The following is a 22412-nucleotide window of genomic DNA, read 5'->3' as shown; positions in this document are numbered from 1 at the left end:
CTATATTCCAGCTGAACTACCACTATACTGAACATGCTAGAATGAATACACGAAAAAATTATGGAAAGACAATTCAGAAATTGAGGACTGGGATTACCAAGGCAGTGGGGCCTTTACTTTTCATTTTATATCTTTCTCCACTTTTTAATTTTACACTCTGTTCCTATATCGCTTTTCTTTAGAATCTTTATGTAGACTACTCTTCAGCCCCGACCATGGCAGAATTTTTGTAACACTGGCCACATCCCCTGTGGGACGAAGCTCACTACCCACACCCTATCATCCCCAGCACTATCATATTCTAACACCAAAGTTCCAGTTCGGAACTTACGTAATGGATGGTTTCAGAGCTGACATTTCCTCCACCACTTTTCTTCTTTCTTCACATCCTTATGTTATTTGTGCTGATTTGAGTCTCTCTTTCTCTAAAATATATGCTCTTCTGATAGCAGGGTCAATGTTGTCCCAATCTTTCCTTCCCCCAATAGAATCTAGCATAGGCTTAGCAGGTGCAAAAGTTAATAAATGTTGAACTTGATTTTTATGATAATATCACAGCATCAAGGTTAAAATTTATTTTAAAAGGAAGAACCTATTACTTTCCTGATGATGTAGATTTGGTAATAAATTACCTTCATATTACAGAAAGAAACACTAAGATACTTTAAACATATAAATAATTTGCCATTAAACTAAAAGATGAAAACAGAAACAGTAAAGAGGTCTAAATATATATTTTTAATGTTAAGGAAACATACAGCCTTTCATTAGGGTGCAGTATGGGGCAAGAGAATACAGGCAAAGAAAAAGGAATCTGATTGAAGAAAAAATGTTATAATAATACCCTCATTTCCAATAGTGTCAACTATAATTTCAAAAAAGGGGGGGGATTGGTTTCAGCTCTGGGTATACATTTATAACAGTGAGTAGGAACTACACATCAGAATGGAATGATTATTGATTTCTTAATGGATTACGGCTGCACAAATTTACACTCACCAAAAAACCATCAATCTTTGGGTAATAATTATAAACCTATCACAGTACATACGGCATTCTGACTGAATTGAAACTTACAGCTATCTGCCGGGAAATGACCAATTTTCTATTTCTCCAGCTCCAACCACAATACAGAATGGTGAGCAGCTACTTATATCAAATGCTATTATAGGACATAGTTTGTAACAGCCACAGTATGTACCATCTGTAAATTGCTATTAGAGAGGTAAACAATCAGGTCCTGGTGGACTTTTTTTCTTATTATTCATTAGCTATGAAAACTGTAAATAAAATGGGCATAAGGCTGTTACACTTGTCAAAGACCTATCATTATTAGCAAGTTGTGGAGAAGGGGTCAAGGGCAAACAGTACATTAGCTAAAGTCATGCTGTTCTGATTTTACATCCTAATTTTAAACCTCGCCCCAACTCTGCCTCAGAAACACTAAACCACTAAGCTACAGAGGTTAGGTCTCTTTCTAACCCTAAATGTGTTCTCAGTGAATTACATTTTTACTAAATGCCAAGTGGAACACCATTGCAATTAAGATATTTTTTTCCAAAAAGAAAACCCCACCGTGTCAGCTCCACCCAGCTGGATAATGATGTAATCCATTATTAATCAATTAAGTTTCTAATTCTCATATTTTCCAGCTGTAGGGTTTAGATAACACCATTTCCTTCCAGATAGTTAATCCCATTCTGAACACCTTATTGATCTATACTATACACATACAGCCATAGAATGCAGGCAGTTAATCCAATCCAAATAAAGGTAATTTGGACTCAACAATATACTTGCTTCCATTTTCTCTTTGGATTCTAATCTATCATCAGAACTTTTGGGTACATATATCAATTTTATTTTCTAAAAAATTATAACGTGATTTTTCCAATCAATTAACAAAAAAAAAATATTTCCAAAGCATCATAGGAACTAAAGAAATGAGATCTGATTGTTTTTATAACGCATTCCCTTTCCTAAGTACTCAGAGACTATTAAATCACCATTATAATCAACGATAATGATTAAAATACTATTAAGTATAATATAAAATCAAATAGAAAAGCTAAATAAAGTTACCATTATAAAATAAATTTATGAAACACCACAATGGATTTGTGAAACAGTGAAATTTACAGATGTCAAACTTTTTGGTTGTTAAATGGAAAATATTCTAAATGTTATAACAATCAAGGGGTGCCTGGGTGGCTCAGTGGGTTAAGCCCCCGACTCTTGATTTCAGCTCATGTCATGATCTTGGGGTTGTGAGATCAAGCCCCATGTTGGGCTCTGAGCATAGAGGGGAGTCTGCTTAAGATTCTCTCGCTCCTTCTCCCTCTGCCCCTCCCCCCCACTCATACATGCTCATGCTCTCTTTCTCTCTTAAATAAATAAATAAATAAAATAACAATCACGTCAGAAAAACAAACATCTTCTTAGAAGGCAAGAAATAACTTGAGGCTGAGTTGACATTCCTTATATTTCAAGTAATATCTCAGGAACCATGTCTGGTAAGTATGAAAACCATATGCAAATATTTATAATCTACTAACAATAACAGAAAATTAGCTAAATGTTTTATGTAAGTTATTGCATTTATTTCTTAAAACCTTATGAAAGGTTTAACCTCTTAAGATAAAACCTTAAAACCCAGTATTTGTAGCTGAGGGAAGTGAATGTAGAAAATTCAAGGAATATTCCCAAGGTCACACAGTTGAAAAACAATCAAATATCAGCAATTCCAAAGGCTTAACTTTAAAGTAAGAAGCAGAGCCAGGAGTCAAACCCAAGTCTATGTAACTTGAAAGTCAGTACTCTTAACCACTTCCACTGGATCTCACTTCAAAATATAAGAACAGCTGCACCCACAGGGACTGCTATGTTCCAGGGCAGACAGGCACTCAATATGTGCTTTAAATGGAGTAAATAAACAAAAGAATAAAAAGAAGAAATGAACGTCGTATGTAAGCGAAGGAATACCAAGCCAAAAGCCAGAAGACAAGGTTTTAAATCATTGGTCTCCTATTCTCTCCCCAGGTGACCATGGGCCTCAATATACAGATTTCTAAAATATAGGCTTTAGAATAGATATCACAATATAAAATACTGTGCATACACACACAACACACACACACACACACAGAATTCTATTTCTAGAAGGCAAAGGATAGGAATTCAGTTGGCCATTGAGCCCACATTTGTCATCTACTATGTTCCTGACTCTATTCTGGCTATGTGAGTAACCAATAAAAATGCTCCTCAAGTATGTGCTGGGAGAAGAGACAAATAAATAAATTAGACAATTTCAGAGACTAGTAAATATACCAAAGACAATAACATAGAGTAATATCATAGAATGCCTGTGAGGGGCTTATTTACCTGAGGTGTTTAGGAAGAGCCTTTCCCAGGAGACAACAACCAAATTGAGAGAAGAAAAGAAGGAGGCTTTCATGCAAAGTTATGAAGGAAGAGTATTCCAAACAAAAAGAACAGTAAGTACAAAGACCCTCAAAGGAATGAATTTGCCATGTCGAAGAAGAAAGACAGAAGGTATTTTGAAGGTTTAGTGAACAAGGAAAATGAAGAAAGAGGGGTTCAGAGATGGAGGCAGGGGCCACAACCCTTAGGATCTTGTAGACTTTAGGAAGGAATTTTAATTTTATTCTACTTTCAATAGAAGACTTTTGTGTTTGAAGCAATGGAATGCTATAATATGATTTAGGTTTTAGAAAGTCCAGTTCTGCCTATTTGGTAGATTATGGGGAACAGAGGAGAAGGAATGGAAGCAGGAAGGCCAGATATAAGGTTCTGCAGTATTTTCGGCTTAGGGAATTGTAAAATGATGGTAGCTCAGACCAAAGTTTTCAAAATGAACATGGTGAGAATTATGCACATTCAGGATGTATTTTAGATGTGGAGCTAATAATGTCTTCTGAGGGACTGGACTTGGAGTTTGAGAAAAGGAACAATACCAAATACAGATTTGAAAGTCAAAGCATCATCAGTATCTAAAGAAATAAACTGAGAAAGAGAGAGAAGGACCTGCAGACGGAGACATAAGGGCTGCTAATAGATGAAGTTGAGCACCAGATGTTTCCTGTTCACTGAGTAATTGGCAGCCACTGATTATGACACTTCTAATGAAGCCACTCCTTCTCTGTATCTTTCTCTTAGAGGCAGTACATACTTCTCACACCTCTACCAAAAGTTTCTAGCTTTTTTATTTCAACTAACTGAATCATTTCCTTTAACTCAATAGCCAGTAACCTAGAAAATCAAAACAAATGATAAAAGTAGAAACTTGGAAATAAATACTAATTTCTAAGCCCAAGGTCTCATAGGCAGCAGAGAAGTAAAAATATAAAATTCAAAGTATGAGAGCATTTTAAAACAACAAAATGCTTATTATAAAGTGATAAATACAATTAATAGGCATCAATCACCAGCATTGTACTCATCGAGATACATGATCCTGGAAATACATTAATATCCAAAATATCCATGAACTCCACACTTGAAAAGGAAGCATTTGGAGGAGAGAAGTTTGCCATCACCCTGAAAAGCCACCCAAGTAGGCAACAATGCTCATTAACTGATTAAAAACAACTTGCTAGCAGCTAAAAATGTTTTACAGCAATTCAAATCCAACCGCTCACAAAACAAAGATAAAAAAATGGCAAATAGAAAATCACTGATTGATTACCACCAAGGATTCCTTTTCAGCATAAAAATGCAGATAACTTGTTATCATTAAATTGCTACTATATGGATACAAGCACTTTCATTTTAGTTAGGATTAAGTACATTGTTTTCCAGTTGAATATAATGGGCTTAATTTACAGAACCTTATGTCAAGAGAACTACATTTCACAAGCTTCCAAATAATATATAATTTTGTTGTAACTTTAAAAAAAAAGGAAACTCAAAGGTAAAGAAGTAATAAAAAGATAAGAAGATGATCTTTTACAATGTAAATAAGGAGAAGACTTGGTATTCTCCAAGCTATTAAATATACTTTATACTTTAATTCTTGTAGCTATAGGAATGATTACAAACAAATGTTGGCAAAAGTAGATTAACATTGCTCATCTAAAATTGCTTGGATACATTTAAACAGGATTTCATGAAAGGATTCAGATAAAAACTGGAAAAAAAAAAACCCTTTTGTAAAGGTTGTGTAACTGATCCTAGGTACCCTTATGATAACTATATCAACAAATGTGATAATTAACACAGTTGCACTACGAAAATTGAAGTCTGGCCTCACAATCTAGCATAAGCAGAACTGTGTACAGTTTTAAGGAGGAGCCATTTGATTTGTAAGTTTTTAAATGATCTTTGGGACTGAGCTACTGGATAAAAGCTCACTGAAACAACAGCATTATGATATCCCATTTTCACATGTGTCTAGTAAATGGGCATGTTTATGATTTGGAAGACCTTAGCTCATGAAGATTAGGAATCTTCAAAATAATAATAGTAATAATAACATTAACACTTAGACTTTCTAAGTAAAACCAACAAATAACCAAATGTCTCGGGGCGAATTTACAGATCTTTTAAATTCTTTTATCTATCTCTATATTCCAGAGAGAGTGACACTGGCCTGAAAAAGATGTATTTTTATGAAGCCATGTGAAACTTCTAAGTACTTGAAACTTTTAGTCCAATGTAGTATTCTGCAGTATTCTGCCTGAATGTGTATTGAGAAGAAAGAGTCTAAGCTAGTGCTAACTTTAGACCATTTATTTTAAAACTGCTTTGTGGGTAAAAAGACTAGCTCGGTGATTTAGACTCTGGTATCCACAGCACACACAGCACTGAAGTGACCAAACCTGTGGGGGTCAGTCTGAGTAATAACTTACAGGAATAACTAAGATATGTCTCTACTGTATCCAGTCAGATAAGCAACACATATTAACCTCATAATGTAAAAGTAACAGGCAACTTTCTTAATTGAGAGACTACTGTGTATAACGCACTGTGCCAGCTAACTTCTACAGAAATGAATACTACTTCTTGAATTACTTCTTGAAATGTGTTAGGGCGGTATGATAGAAGCTTTAGCTAAAGTTATTTTATTAATCCTCACAACAACCCCAAGAGACAAGCACCAATTTTCCCTCATTTACACATATAAATTCAAGCCTGTTCATCTCGGTCTGCTCTCCTTCGGCTGCAAAGATTACATCATTTCCCTGCCCTCAAGGAGATTCCAGTCACATGGAGGAGATAAGATGAACACAAGCAAGGGAGTCATGGTAAAACAAGATAGGAAATGATAAAGGCTTCCTCGTTTTTAAAGAAGAAATTACTCTTGGAGAAAAAGGGTCATTTGGTTTGAAAGAGTGATTGCACTGTCACGATGCTAATAGTAACCCAGACCCAAGAAAAATTAAACTTGGACATGAAAAGCAAATTGTGTATCTTTAAATGCTCTCACTGGGATTTACGAAGATTTCTGCGCCTTTTAACCAAATGACCTATAGGAGTAGGTCTGTTTATACATACTCCGCTATAGTATCTTTTAAAAAGAATATCCACTTTTCTTCTTGATTGCTCACAGGATAAAAGGGGGAAAAATGGACATTATTATGGTCTGATACATAATTGAGAATTCCAGATACACAACAGAGCGATGTACTTTGATGTAGGACACACAGTACCATGAGTATGGAATTCACGAAATTTCAGAACCATATTGGGAATTCACCAACACGTGTGGTAAACAGTAAACAAGTCCCTAGCGAAAGATCACTCTGGACCAGGTCAAGAGGGAGACACCCTGCAGTCAAGTCCTGCCATGAACGCATCTTCTGAACTGCCATCCTCAAATGAAATGCATTACTACTGCGTAATTACCATTTCAATTATATCCCTCACACACAGAGCAGGTTTATTTGTGATTTGCTTTAATTAGGTAATTTTAGTTTCATTTCTTTAGTAATTGATTTGAATACAACAGAATTAATAATTGCCTCATATCTCCACACACATTTCTTTTCAAACAAGGACTATCTGACAGCACTCAGACAGATGAAGAACAAAAATATCTAGTCATATTTTTGACTAGATGCAGTCATCTTGTGCTTTATTGGCAATGTTTTTCACTCTTTTCACTTTTTTTTTTTTACTATTATTACAGTTGTTGATTAAAAGCAGTCTCACTGCATGTCCTTCCTAGAAGACTATTTAATATAACATGTTTGTGGGATTTATTTCTCAGCTATTTGATTCAAGTTTTTTCTTATACTCTTTATATCTAACAGTAAAATAATAGCTACCATTCTTGTTTACTTACCACGTGCCAGTCGCCATTCTGGAGACTTTCTGTATATTCTTTCTAAAGCTCACCACTCCTCTGACAAGGCAGATATTAACGTCCCTGTTTTATAAACTGAGATGCCAAGAGAGGAAATATCTGGCAAGGGGTCACAGATCTGACATATAATACCAAGGCTCATTTTTTATACTATGGAGGAAGGGGAAAATTTATTCAATCCTGTAATTTTAAAAAAATCTATGCTTATTATTTTCTAGTGACAAATAAAATGCTTAAATACTGCCAGGAAGAATAAATTCCTCAAAGACTACTTAAATAAATATTTAAGTTCAAGTTTTAATGAGCACATTGTATGCTAGATATGAAAGCATTTCAAATAGCATAAAGTGTCTTAAAATAAAATATTACTTAAGCTTAAATAACAGGCTTAAAAACAGTTTGTTTTCTTAAGCAAGTTAAACATATACCCTGATCTTGTTTTTATTATTTATGGGCTCAGCAAACCTTTCATTCAATAATAATACACGTGTAAACTTCATCTCATGTCTGATAAATTTTTACTGCAGTATTATCACAAGGTTAATTTTAGAAGAGTGTTCCAGTGGGTAAAAGCCAACCTGGGAATTCTAAATCTCTTACAGAGTATGATCTTAAGAAAGTCTTTTAAAACACTCAGTGCTTGTGTCTTAGATACTTCAGAAGGAAAATGGAAAAACAACAGATCAGAGAACAAAAACTGGATGCAAAACCCCATCTCATCTGCTCAATATCAAGTTCCTTCTTCATTGCCACCTCCCAAGAGGGCAAAAAAAAAAAAAGCAAGCAAGAAAGCAAGCAGAAAAAGTTCTTAATGTTTCTGTCAGGACTCTAGCTTTCCCTAACTCCCTAATCCTTTTGCCACTAAAGTGAAGTAAAAAGGCAGCTGAGGGACAGACCAAAGTTTACTGCATCGATGATAATTCAGAAATACAACCTGTTGAGACGACACAGTGATAAAAGAGAAAAAGAATAGATTAGTCCAAAGTGGGGCCATCAGTAATACCACTGTTTACGACAGCAAGCAATCTATTCTAGGTGCTACCAACCTCTATACTGCTCCCATCGGCTCATCTTTCTAGACTGAAACCCGTAATACTCCAGTTCTTTCAACCAGTCCACCCCCATCATCTACTCTCTGGCTTTCAGATATCTGAAGATGTAAACTTTTTTCTAATGAATCTCAGTATTTATCATTTATCTTCTACCAGAAACTATTCTAACCTTATTGCCACATCCCTCATCATTCAAACAGGTAGCTTCTTTAATTAGCGTATAAATTCAGATCTTTATTTATACTTTCTGAAAGAAGAAAAAAAAAGGAGGGAAAGATCCTATTTTTCATTTGCCCTATTCCTGTTAGATCTAGGAACTCTAGTGAGTTCTGTGGCTTGACCCTCATTTCTGCATTCACCATTTGTATTTTCTTTCTTCTTGAACTAGCTCTCTTCTGTGTTTCCTTACACTTCACACCTCTGCTCTTCCCATTCATATGCCTCAAGTTATTTTCACAGGTCCTACTCCCATTAGCAATAAACCACAGTTGTCTTGCTCAAAACAGTGTGTCCTTAAAAGATTTAATATAAACAACAGCAACACTCAATGGAATTTTAAATTGATGAACATGAAAAAGAGACTAACGGGCTTTTTAAAGTAATGTTGATTATCATATACAGGGTACAAGTGTTAACTCACTCTACTCAGATTTATTTTGGTATCATTATGCTATGTCTCCTTACCACTGCCAGAAGTACACTGATAGGTACACTATTTACAGTGTCTCCTGCTATGAATGAATATCACTCATAAAAAAATGCAGAGTATATTACTTTGTTTGGAAATTCCACTGCATTTTAGCAATTAATACCTTATATCCAGACTAAAGCTAAAATAATACTCAAAGAGTCTATAGACACCATTTGTATATGAGACTACCTACCCCTGTTCAGTATTTATCATTAATGGCAGTAGTCCATTTTCATGACTATAATATCACTGAAATTTCAAGGATAAACCCATGTGATCAGAGCTATGCCTGGCTCTTTTATAGAAAATCTTCAGACTTTATTTCTTTGAGAAGATGTGTAACTGAATCAGGGTGTTTTTGTTTTGTTTTGTTTTGTTTTTTTAATTATGCAAGTAAAAGATCTTTTGTGAAAGATCCAAAAAAATATAGAACTATTTGGGATAAATGATAAAATGCCCTGTTTACCCTGCCATATTCCAATGTAAACTCTATCAACAATGTGATATTTCTTTCATGTCCTTATTCTTTGCATTCACACATCTGCACATACACAAGTGCACATACAAGGGCACATATGTTTTTAAAAGACATATGGCACTTTCTTGTACATACAGTTGTATGAAAGCAATTGTTTAGTTAACTAAAGCTTCTCTGATTTGCTGAAAAAATACTCTCTTCAAATTTGTTACCAGCTATTGTACTCAAACTGTGAGATCAACTAAAACTACTCAAATTCATCAAAAAAATTTATGCAAATAGTCTTACTATAATAATAATTTTGTAAAAATAATTCACTTTAAATTGTGGGGGGGTTGGGGGGGACAGAGGGGGGTCTTTCTTTTTTGTTTGTTTTTGTTTCCAAAAAACTGAATCCAAAAACTGTCATTAGGTCATTAATGTGTCATAGTTCAGACAGATGGTGGCGTGTAATTCATATTTTGAGAATTTAAAAACAGCAGACTCACAAAATATCTTTCTTTTTCTAGTTATCAGTTATGTCCAAACAAAATCTATAACTGCTTTCAAATATTTCATATTTCAAAACACTATATTAGAATCAGTGTTTTTAAAGTGTTTGAATTTTAAGGCAATACCTAAAAATGACTAGGTATTACTTGTTATAAGGTTTCTTTTCTAAACAACAAGGATCTTTATGAAAATGACCATGACAAAAAATATTTCATGTCACTGTAGAAATGATACCTCTTTAGAACTCAACTAGAAATTCTTAACATTAATTCAATGGAAGCAGAGCGATGTAGCACCTTAGCACTTCAAAATATGACCAAGCCCTGCATACTGATATCTTAGTAAGAAGAAAGTAGAGTTGACACAGCCAGGTGTAATAAGAACTATAACTTCCATGATAATAAGAGAGCAATGACAAAAATGTCAAAGGTGTAGACACCCAGAATGTTAATTTATTAGAACGTGACTTTACACTGATTAATTATATGCTCCTCAAAATATCTGGAGTGCATAAGAAAAGTTAATTGAAGCATTTCATTTTGTACATGCTACTAAAATTAGTTTTAAATAAGTGATAGAGAACTGATTTCAAAATTATAAGGATGTGGAATTCAATCTGTAAACTCTAAATGTGCTATCTAAAGATAATAGTAACGAAGATGATGATGGTGACTATAAAATATTCATGGAAACATTGACATTCACTTGATTCCACTAAACATGACTGTATAGAATCAGAAAACTTAAAAGCCATTTAGAATCTCAGAAGTTATCTTTTGGGAGCTGATCTGAAAATTACAAAATCTTTTTTAGAGTGAGGCATGGTTAAAAACAACACATACCCAAACAGAGAAAATCACAAGTTAGTTAGGATTTCAGAATTATTTCAATACCTAAAAACTTAAGTTTTCAAATTTCCTCAAATAGGTCAGAAACACATTATTTAAATACATACATGCAACACAATCGTAAATATTTCCTTAATTCAACAAATAATTACTAGGGGCTGAAGTGATAGATAGGGCATGGTCATTTTCCTCAAAGATTCACATCTGGAAAATCTCCTGATTAGCTTCTTTGTAATCAATGTGTGGCCCCAAAATAAAGCTGTATGGGGGAAAGGGGTAGAAGGAGCCCAAGGTAAGGCTGGATCTCATGACCCTAAGATTGTGACCAGAGCCAAAATCAAGAGTTGGATGCTTAACCAACTGAGCCCCAACAAATATTCTTAAATTCACATTAAGTAATTAAGATCACCTTCCTTATTAACTAAACTCAAATACTATGATTTTCTATAAAATCTCATTTGCTATCGTCAGACTACTTCAATGATATCATGAAACTGATGCAGTGTTTTTTCCTCTTGACCTATAGCGAGGACCACTTCTAGATCCCCAGCTAACTTAAGGCATCTTTCTTGGGTGGCAGTGCTATTTCCCATCTTTATTTAAAACTGATTTTAAGGCCTCTTAAATTGCTAACCCTATCACCTATCAACATTTCTTTGAATAGCAATTTGAATTTATGGTAATAGTAGTTGGGGTATCCTTACAGACATTATAAGGTTGCTCTTCTAGAGTTAGGCCATAAAATCAACACTTGACAAACCTAAAGCAAGAACATAAAATAACACTAAAGAAAATGAGTCCATCCTAGGCCAGCAAAACTGGCTGTAACCTGATTATATGTATTAATGTAAGTTAAAGACTGAATCTGGAGGATTTAACCAAAGACACTGAGGGGGAAAAAAATGACTCCCAGAAGTATTTTGGCTGCACAGATATCTACGGAATCTAAATCCATGTCCATCCAGGGGAGAAGGAATTAGACAAAGGACTTAACAGTAATGATACAATGGCAATGCTGTCTCTATTGTGATCCTAAATATATTAGGCTCTCCGTGTGATGCCACGAAACATGTGAATTATATAACTCCTTTTGTTGGGATCCTTTGCTCACCAAGTGACCTTTGCTGATCACCCAAAATGATCTCCTCAAGCCAGCTGGAGTGATCCAGATTCTCTATTAGTTGGTTGAGGTATTTTTTGCTTGTTTTATTTTTAATCAAGGTATAGACATAAACTGGCCTTCTGATTTTAAACACCAATTTTGTAAACTTGTTTAATGTAAGTCAATCTCTGAGCTATGGATCCACTCTAAGTGTGCTGCCAATCAAGTTTCAGAACTTGCAAGGCTTATGGCCAAATCCTACATATATTTTTTTTTTTAATTTTTTTAAAAGATTTTATTTATTCATCTGACAGAGAGGGAGAGAGAGCACAAGCAGCGGGAGCAGCAGAGGGAGAGGAAGAAGCAGACTCCCTGCTGAGCAGGGAGCCCTAGGCAGGGCTCCAGCCCAGGACATGACCTGAGCCCAAGGCATACACTTAACCGACAGAGCCACCCAGGCACCCCTATAAAAAAATTTTCTTGGGGAATTGTTATCCTGTGGGAACTTATCTTAGAAGCCTGTTGCATATTTCTCTCTGTTTCATTGTGCATCTTCAAATTTATACACTTTTGAACACCTCTTGGCGGTAAAAGGTGAGAAGCAATTCATTCATCTATAATGGATATAATTCATGGTAATATACCACACTTATTTGCTTCTAAATGCAATAGGATTATTAATATCTCAAAATATGGATTCATTTGAACCCTGAAAGACAACACCCCTCTCTACAAAAACCCTAACATATTTTTTGTGCCCCAGCATCAGCAGTGCATCACACAAAGTAACTCCCTAATAAATGTTTACTGGATCGATGATTGAAAGATGAAAAATCTCTCTCTAGAGAGTTCTGAATCTCCATATACAGGAAATCTCAGATGAAGTATTTCCATCATTAACATTCATTTGGAATTCTATGGTGTCTTGGGTAATAAGCACTTACATTTTTAAGATGGAGTTCTGTAATAGATATTTTGAGTTAATAAATATATTAATTAGGATTTTTTACATCATACTATGTCACACTCTAGGTAATTTTTTTTTTTTTAAAGATTTTATTTATTCGACAGAGACAGAGACAGCCAGCGAGAGAGGGTACACAAGCAGGGGGAGTGGGAGAGGAAGAAGCAGGCTCATAGCAGAAGAGCCTGATGTGGGGCTCGATCCTATAACGCCAGGATCACGCCCTGAGCCGAAGGCAGACGCTTAACCGCTGTGCCACCCAGGCGCCCCACACTCTAGGTAATTTTATCCCAACAGGCACAATATTATAAACTTAAAAGAATTAAGTAGGTTCTAAATCATTTTCAAATAATATATATCATGTATGTATATTTATCTTAGAGTTTTCAAAAAAGCTCTGGACAAAAGTATTAAGTATCTTGGCTATTAATGTGGCAGAACTGGCCAGCATGTAAATAACAAATCATTCCTCATATACTTTAAATTATATATTTATAAAGAAATAGGTATAAAGACAAATCATTATAGTAGAATCACTGGAGCATATGGTATATATTAGCTTTATGATTTTTTTAAAATAAATAACTATAAAAGTTAAGATATTAAATATGCTACAAAAATTTAAAGAGAAAGCCTGGTATATTTTGTTCAAAATTTGTTGAGTACTAATCCAACTTCTGAGACTAGCAAAAAAGGACTCCATTAAACAGAGAGAGGTCACTAAAACCTATACTCACACATTTCAATATTGAATTTTGATTTAATGGAGCAACAAAGAAAATAAAGTCACTGATCAAATGCTGGGACTTACTTATGAAAGAATTATTGTTAAAGACAGTAGCAAAGTAACCAAATCACAATCTACCTATAAGATTTCACTAATTAGGAAAATTCACACTCTAATCTGTCCATAAGCCTGATTGCTATCTTCTCCCAAATCTTACAGGTGATGCAAACTCTCTGGATCCAGAATTAAACTAAACTAAATCTTTTCCTGGAAGCCTCTCCAATATTTCCTATCCTCTTTGATGAACTTACTGCCATTTTATCCAATAATCTAGGGATCATCATCATGAACTTCCTTCTTTCCTTAAGCCTACTATCCAAGTCCTACCCACTTTGAGCTATGAAATATTTCCCAAATCCTTCTCTTCCTTTTTGTCCCCACTACCACTAGCTCTCACAACTTCTCACTCAAGCATCGCAATAGCTGTTAAAAATACTCCTGCCTCTAGACAGGTCCCCATTCGCAACCTTTTTTCCCCACAGTACAGCCAGTGTGATTCCATGACAATCAAAAGACAGAAGTCATCTCCTTTGTTAAATCCCTCGGCTTCCTTGAAAACGAAATCTAAGTTTTCTCCTATACAAAATATTCCATCATCTTGCCCTAATTGTCCAGAGGCATCTCTGGCCTCAAATCCTAGGCACCAACCTCACACTCTAGAAATACCAACCTGCTTTTATTTCACAGAACATGTGTTATTTCTCAGCTCTCATTGTGGATGCATCCTTTATACTGAAAAAGCCTTCCACTTCTCTCCTAAGTCCTTCCTTCAATAAGTTTCAGCTCAGCAGCCTCTCCCTCTAGGAAGATTTCCTAAACTAGTACCACTGTTCACTCCCCATAATAATCAGAACACTAAGCATACCACAGTATAATGCCCCGCTTAAAGTCTTTCAAACTAGAGCATGAGCTCCTGGAGGACGGTGTACTATTCACCTTTGGATTCTCCTTGCAGTGCCTGACGCATTAAAGGTAGCCTATAAAGTCGCTGAATTAATCAATTAGAATGATACAGCAACAAGGAAAACAGCTAGAATAATAATTATATAGTTTGTTTACTTCAAATTCAAAACAAATAAATTACCCCAAAATGTACAATCAGCAACAATCAGGCCTATAACGTGATTAGGTATCATCAGATAAGAATTTATGGTACTACCAAAAGTATCAAGCAAGGTGAAATTTTAGATGCAGACCTTCTAAGAAAGAATTCATTATAGATATGAACAGGTTTATCTATTAAGTGGACTTTTTCTTTACCATTCTTAATGACTGGTATCTTTGGAACACCAAAGGTAAGCAATGATTTTCTTTACACACAACCAAAAACATGAAACTACACTCAGGAAAAAGGAAACCCAATAAAAAGAATCTCTAACATACAGACAAATTCTACTTCTTTGTTAACCAAAATCTTCATAGATGTTAAATAACAGAAAGGCTTTCCTCCAATTTTTACTCTAAATTATTAGAAATCCCTGTCTCTGTTCCACATAGTAAAAAGGAAAGAGCAAAAGACCTGAATTTCAAACAGAAATGGATTTGAAAACAAACCCTTTTTATTATGAGTCACTGGTCGATGATAAAGTAACTTCACTGCTCTGAGTGGCAGCAGCAGTGACTCTCTGTTGGATCTCAGCACCAGGAACTGGGCTAAGGATTTTGTGTGTATTGCTTCATTTAAACCTCACAGCAGTCCGCTGAAGTAGGTATGGCTTATCCTTATTCTACAGATAAGGAAACTGGAGCTCAGAGACACAAAGTAACATGCCTCCAGTCACACAGAAAGTTGACAGCGGAGCAGGAATTCTAACACAGGCATCTATAACTCCAAAGCCCATATTTTTAACCACTTAACAATCTGTTGCTTCTGTGCCTCAGTTTTCTGTACTATAAAATGGAGTATGGACTCCGTGCTCAGCTTGGAATCCACTTGGGATCCTTTCTCTCCCTTTCCCTCTGCTCCTCTCCCCACTCCCTTGCGCGTGCTCTCTCTCTCTAAAATAAATAAATAAATAAATAAATAAATAAATAAATAAATAAATAAAATCTTGAAAAAAAAATAGAGTAACTACTTCCCTCACAGAGCTCTTGTGGAGACTAAGTGAAATAATACGGATGCATCTAGCGTAATGTTGGACTTCCTATACATACTCAATAAATTATGTCCCCCGTCCTTTTCTTACTCCAGTGCTGATTAAACATTTATAATAAGGAATACATAGTTCCTAAATACTCCTTACCTCTTTCAAAGCACAGATAATATGAGTCTTGATTAATTCCAAAAGGAAAATACTTCTAGATCACTGAATATATTTGACCTAAACATATATAAAGGAAAAAAATCAAAGAAAAACAACACATTCTACCTAATTTTATGACTGTGGCCTTGCTATTGATCTTTCAGAACATCATAAGATCAAAATATATCAATATCTAAAGTTAGGAGAAAAGAGCATAGGACCCAGAGATCTCAATTCATTACAGCTTAAAGGAAGACTCCCAAAAGAACCTAACCAATCATGGTTACATTAAAAAAAATTGTACTTCCAGCGGGGAAGACAGATTTGAACAAAGACAGAGGCAATAAGGATAATACTTGAACAGTAAGTTGCCTTGTTTGTTGGAGACAGGCCTTTATTCTTATGTTGAAGTAGCCTAAAAATGCCAGGAGGGGGAAATGAGGGGCAAAGAAAAATATACAGCATTTCTGCTGTTAATTCTCTGCAAATACATACTTCCTTTAGTTTCTTTTTTTTTTTTCTTTTGGTTCATAACCATAATACTTACCTTTGATAGGTATAAAGAAATCAAATCAAACTTTTCTCTTAATTTCCCAACAAGTAAAAACTAAATGTATATTGGGTATACACATAAACCTAAGTACAATTCAAAACATAGTGAGTTTTTATATCAAGCCCATCTGGTGTTATATTAGGGTGTATCCCATGGAAATCCAACCAAGGGTGACTGCCAAACTAAGCTACAGAAGACAATTCAGAAAGCTGGCAAGTCCCACAACATAAACGATATTTTTAAAAGTGCATGAGAGCATCTGCTTAACAAGATTATCTGCTATCACTCCACCCTCATAATAACTCTCCTCTACTTCTGTAATTCAGTTTTGTCACTAAAACATGGGTCAGTATTGGACATGGCGGACACCCTGAGATAATGACATTATGGAGAGATATCAGTTAAAGTAATCTAAATAAACCACAAGGTACTATCACAGTTTTATGTCCCAATCCTGAACTCCATCCTGCTGTTAAGGGACCTAAAAGGCCAACCGATTTCTTCAGACCTCCATTTCTACATAAGAAAAATGGAAATCATAATATACTTCTGCTTCACTAGGCTCTAAAAATGGAAACCCGCTAAGAAAAAATAAAATGAATGTGAAGCACTCTGAAAAGAATAAACTAGATTCCCTGACCTGATTATTGGTCAGAGTCCTGTAAAACTAGAATTACTACTTCTTCCAATTCCATACATGCCACCTGGCCATCAAACTGACTGGTAAATAGTATTGACTGCAAAGTTGATCCATGGAAAAAGTTTTAAAGTAATAGAAACAAAATCTGTGTCACAATGTATCTTCATACCATTAACCATCTCCAAAGAAAATTTACTCATTGGCATTATAAAAGTAGAAGATAACAATTAATTACGAATTTGTGAACCTTAATTTCTTAAAATCGTAAGCAGCATGGGTAGATAGAACAGTTTGAAACCGATACTGAAGCAACTATGCAAGAACTGGAAACTGAGCTAACCCAGAAACAGAAGGAATCACAAAGTCAGTCTCATCTGATGGGCCAAAATACAATATGGATTATTTTTATATTGTTCTGTCTGAGTTGTCTGTCTCAGATTCTTAACTTCCAGAGTCTATTTTAAAATCACTTAACCCTGTGTATTTCCAGTAGCCATCAAGGCATATACTGTCATCCCTGACACCGAAGACCGTCAGCAGACTCAGTATGTACACTAATGATCTCAGGCAACAATGCCCATCTTCTTATCAAAGAGATGTTATTCCATAAGAAAAAGTCTAAAATTCTCTAAGAAAATTCATTCCAAAACATAAGAAGGAGTTACTATAAAATGTTGAGATCGGTATTACCCTTCACTTGTTAAGATTTTACCTTACATGCTAAATTTTAAAACCAAAAGCTGCCAGACATTGTAACATTTTTTAGTTTTTCCCCAAGTCGCCGATGCTCTTTTCTAGCACTGTCAAATAATGATAGCTGCTGTCATTATTTTTTATACAATAGCTGGCAGCAAGATGTACAGACACCCTTCATCTTAGAAGAGTCATCAAAAACCTAAACAAATGACTAGGACCTTGTGGTAAAACTGACCACTTTCCTAAAACCAAAATAAGTGGGCTATCACAGGTTATTTATACTTTACTGCCAGAATGTTACTTTATTAAAAAAAAAAAAAGATCAAAGGTTCTAATTCTTTTATTTTTTTTTCTAAGCTGTTTTAAAATAACTTTCTCCCTCTTATACATACAGTCCTGTCCTTTCCTTGCTGCTCCTGGAGGCTATCTTATTCTATCATAAAGGTGTTCCCATTTACTTTTGGCTTGAATACTCTCAATCAACACTGCAATTCTGTTTTTGGATGCAACGGCCCTTCAGGAAGTGTATTTGAAGATTTAAAAAAAATTGCAGAAAATAAATAAGCTATTTTCGTTTGATAAAGTTCAACAATGCATTTAAATGGATTTAGGAAAACCAATCATCTCAGACACATGTGATTTGACAGGCCCTATACACACACACACACACACACACACACACACACACACACACACATATTATTCCAAGTTACAGAAAAACATCTGAGTGACCGATTTTAGGTCTCTTGTTCTAAGTAAGAGACAAGAGTCCCTCTTTACCACTGTTTGCTTGGGCAATCTAAAATGCTGATATTCTCCTAGATCTAACAGAAAGGAAAAATGGGTATCTTCTCCATCTAACACCTAAGTGGGTAACCTAGATACTGTAAAGAGAGGCTACATAAAGGATGCAACAGACCGCTCTGAAGTGAGAGCCAAATATTTCACCTGCAACTCTTCGGAAAAGAACACGAAAACACATGCAGCTTAGCCAAAAACCGTATTAACATGGAATTGCCACAGGCTAGTAAGTTTGGGGGAAAAACAAAACAAAACAAAACTCTACCAAACAGAATTTTACTGTTGTTGGTCGGGTGAGAAAAGCGCAAATGTGAAAAGCACAGCTCTTATTTGTTCAAATTGATCATGCCCACACTCTGCGATGTTTACTTAAAAGAAATGAGTGAACTGCTTTTTTGGAGAGTACTTACAAAACCAGAATCAAATTCACAAGTAAAGGAGCCAATTAACAAGCATTTTCCTGCTGATATCCTAGTGGTGGCTAGGGGATGATAGCTAAAAGTCTATGATTATTCAAAGTTTCTCAAGTTCCTAAAGCCAATAGCTAAATTTTAAGTGAAGAGAAATTTTCATATCAATCTATCTTTTCTCTTTAGGAAATGAAACAAAAATTATCAGAGAAATAAAAATCTATTCTACCAAGGAACTAGGAACATTAAATGTTAAAATACAAAAATTGTACTGCCAACACTGCAGTAGTAGTATGACTTTTGTCAAATTATTGCCAACTAACCAAAAAACAAATTAATGCTACAAGATCCATCATAAAAGATTAACACTATAATTTAATTTAATATACATTTAGTCACTCACTATTAATTTTTCTTTCTATGTGATAAAGGAATTTCAACGACGGCTTCCAGAATGAAATCTCCTGGGAAATACTTCCCATTAATAAAAAGAAAACTTTTATATAAGTAAATTCATATAGTTCAATCAAAATTTCAAGTCAATAGCTAGAATCACTTAAAGTTAATGAGCTACAAAATGTATTCAATAATACTCTACATACGTTTGCTTATACTTCATAAGTCTTTACTATTTACAAAGCTAGTAGCTTTATAATACCTCAAGTTTTGAGAACTATAAGAGGGAACTGGAAAGAAAATTCGTTCTCTCTGGATAATCAGAATTAACTTGAGAATATGTTCATAGTTTAGTAGTTGATTCAGTTTCCCTTAGTTATTGAATCTTGTTTAAAAAAAAAAAAAAAAGGAAAGAAATTGCCTTTCCTTCACATAGCACCCAAATAGAAAACTTTTAAATTAAGTTATATTTACATATAAGTCAGATGTCCTTTCTACACAAGAATATAACACATACAAAAGTATAAGGGAAACACAAGATTTCAAATTATGTTTGAGGAGGAGTAACAGAGCATTTGCACTTAATAACTAAACATTATAATTAAGAGAAAACAAACCATATTCTTAATGAAGTAGTCTGTCTTCTGTCACGGACAGCATTTAAGTTGCTCTTTTATTATACAAAAACAATGTTTACTACATCAATGAATGACTCTTTATCAAAAATAGTAGACAAAACTTGTCTATTCCTACAAGTTCAAAACGTCCTTCCTAATTTTCACAGTACTTCTCTGGACAGTCTAAAACAAAACGCTTTCACTTTGTTAGAAAAATGGACTTAAATCAGGTTCATAAATTTTCAATTACACTTCACTTCCAAAGCTTTGGAGGAGAAACTTGCACATATTAAAAAAAAAAAAAAAGTAACACTGCAATTCTACCACTGATGGATTAGCTTTGTACCAAGGCAATACAAAATTATTTCATTTTTTTTTCCTGTGAAGAGTCCTTTGCAAGTGACTTGTTTCCATATTCTTTTATCCAACAACAACAACAAATCTAGTCATAAACCTGGCAAGTCAAAACAATAACCAGCAAAGTCTAACATTTCTTACCTGATACAGGTAAGCACCAGCTCCCAAATGCCACCTTGGGATAGGTCAGACTAGTAAGCAGGCTCATATTTTATGATACTAGAATGAACAGGAATAAATCTGTGTTGTTCTTTCTTTAGCAAAATCTATAGCAGCAGCTACACCACAAGGTGAGAGGACCCCAAAGACCTAACAAATTCAAGTGTGTCGCTAGAGAAATAGGAAAAAAAAAATCATAAAATGAAGACTTACTGCTTGTCATGTGACCTGGTGAGGCGTGCTGTCCATTGGGTGTGCTTGAGGTGAGGTCAATTGCCATATTGGAGTGCTCCCTTTCAGGTGAAAGCTCATTGTCACCTGCTTTTACAAAATAAAATCTTTTGGTCTCTGTTCATTGTCACATAAAATCTAATTACCAACTTTGCTTCATACATGCAGAGGCATGCATAGCCTTGAAACTTTAATGTAATACATTTTTTCCCTTAAAAGAAGCTATCAGGAACTATAATTTAGAAATATATAGTAAATGAATGAAATAATGAACAGCCACGACCAGCCCACAAAAAAAGAAAAAAAAATTACAAAATTTGATTATCACAATAATCTTAACTGTAAAATAAGGGCAATTGGAATAGTTGATTTCTAAAGTATTTTCTGTTGAAAAAAATAAGTTTTCTTTTAACATCTCACTTAACGATTAAGCATAGAGTATTTATAATGAGCATTTGCCAAAACACTGACTATCAGAGAGCTGGGTGTTTAAAAGGAAAGTTGGCTAAAAAAAAAAAAAAAAAAAAAAAAAAAAAAAAGGTGAACTTAAGGAGCTTTCACATTATGTGTCAGAAAAATTAGGTTACAGAGTAGCAGTAAATATTTAGTACACACCATATTAGTAGACATATATGTAACCTGACTTACTCTAAACTTAAAGTAAATTAAAAAAACTCCAGTGCAAAAGTGCTGATCTGTTAAGCTACTTACTACTAACACACCATCATTAATAGAGTAGGTATATTCTTGTATTTCCTTGGTTTTGCTTCTGTGCTATTATTTTCTCAAACTCATTGAAAGGTGCAATTGTGAACAGAGAGAAGAGTATAGAATTCTTGATGAAAACATAATTCAGAAATTAAAATACAGGTAGCACAAACGTAATTTTATTACCAAAAACAAATTAATGAAAATGAATACTTACACGTTATATAGCCATCAATAGCCTCTGTTTCCATAGTCAAAGTGCAGTGCTGCAATACAAAAGATGATACCCTTAGCACAATGATTCCTTTCAGTATTTGCCATTAAATGCTTAACTTATTTAAAGCTCCAAGCAGTTAGCCCATGTTGCTGCTCCTGTAACCTGGGCCCAAGAAACATACTACAGCGTACTGTATGTGCTCATTTGCAAGTCACTGAACTCTTTCTGCAAATGATCTGATTCCTGCTGGAGATAGGATAGGAAAGATAAGTGTGCTGTGAGATGGGCTGTATCGAGAAAGGAATAACTCTCTTAATCAGACTTTACTTAGTTTAAAGAAAAAAATAGGGAGGGTACACCCCAAATGTGCCAGCTTTCACTGGGATTTAAGTATTTTACCATTCACTACTTCCCACAATCACACTGCAGTTTGAGGACTTCCCTGGTATACAGATAGCTCTATTCACAATTGTTGCAAGTTGGTTCATCATGTTCTAATAGGGAGGGGGGAGGACAAACAAACATAAGAAAACAAAACAAAACAAAAATTTAGTGCCCAAGTGTGTCTCGAAGGTCTCTGCAGCAGTCACACTACTCCCAGACTTGTATTGACATTTTAGCCTACACTAAGTTCTGTGTAAGCACC

General features: G+C 34.8%; 1 protein-coding gene across 8 annotated transcripts in view; it reads right to left on the bottom strand.

Annotated features, from left to right (window-relative positions):
• Positions 1-22412, bottom strand: part of IKZF2 (IKAROS family zinc finger 2) — a 150592-nt gene that overhangs the window by 124976 nt on the left and 3204 nt on the right. For 3 of the 8 annotated variants that reach the window (XM_040641140.1, XM_040641131.1, XM_040641120.1), the window contains 2 exons: positions 21767-21815; positions 20824-20931 (listed from right to left, as the gene is read on the bottom strand). In XM_040641140.1, coding sequence (XP_040497074.1) covers positions 20824-20931; positions 21767-21800 — 142 coding nt within the window. In that variant the 5' untranslated portion in view covers positions 21801-21815. Of the gene's footprint in view, positions 1-20592; positions 20932-21766; positions 21816-22412 lie in introns of all 8 variants that reach the window. The other 5 variants (XM_040641148.1, XM_040641125.1, XM_040641145.1 and 2 more) reach the window with 3 other exon arrangements.

This window comes from Ursus maritimus, unplaced genomic scaffold (assembly GCF_017311325.1).
Source record: "Ursus maritimus isolate PB19 unplaced genomic scaffold, ASM1731132v1 scaffold_1, whole genome shotgun sequence".
Taxonomy (NCBI): domain Eukaryota; kingdom Metazoa; phylum Chordata; class Mammalia; order Carnivora; family Ursidae; genus Ursus; species Ursus maritimus.
The sequence above is the reverse complement of the archived record's forward strand: the minus strand, read 5'-3'. Positions and strand labels throughout refer to the sequence as shown.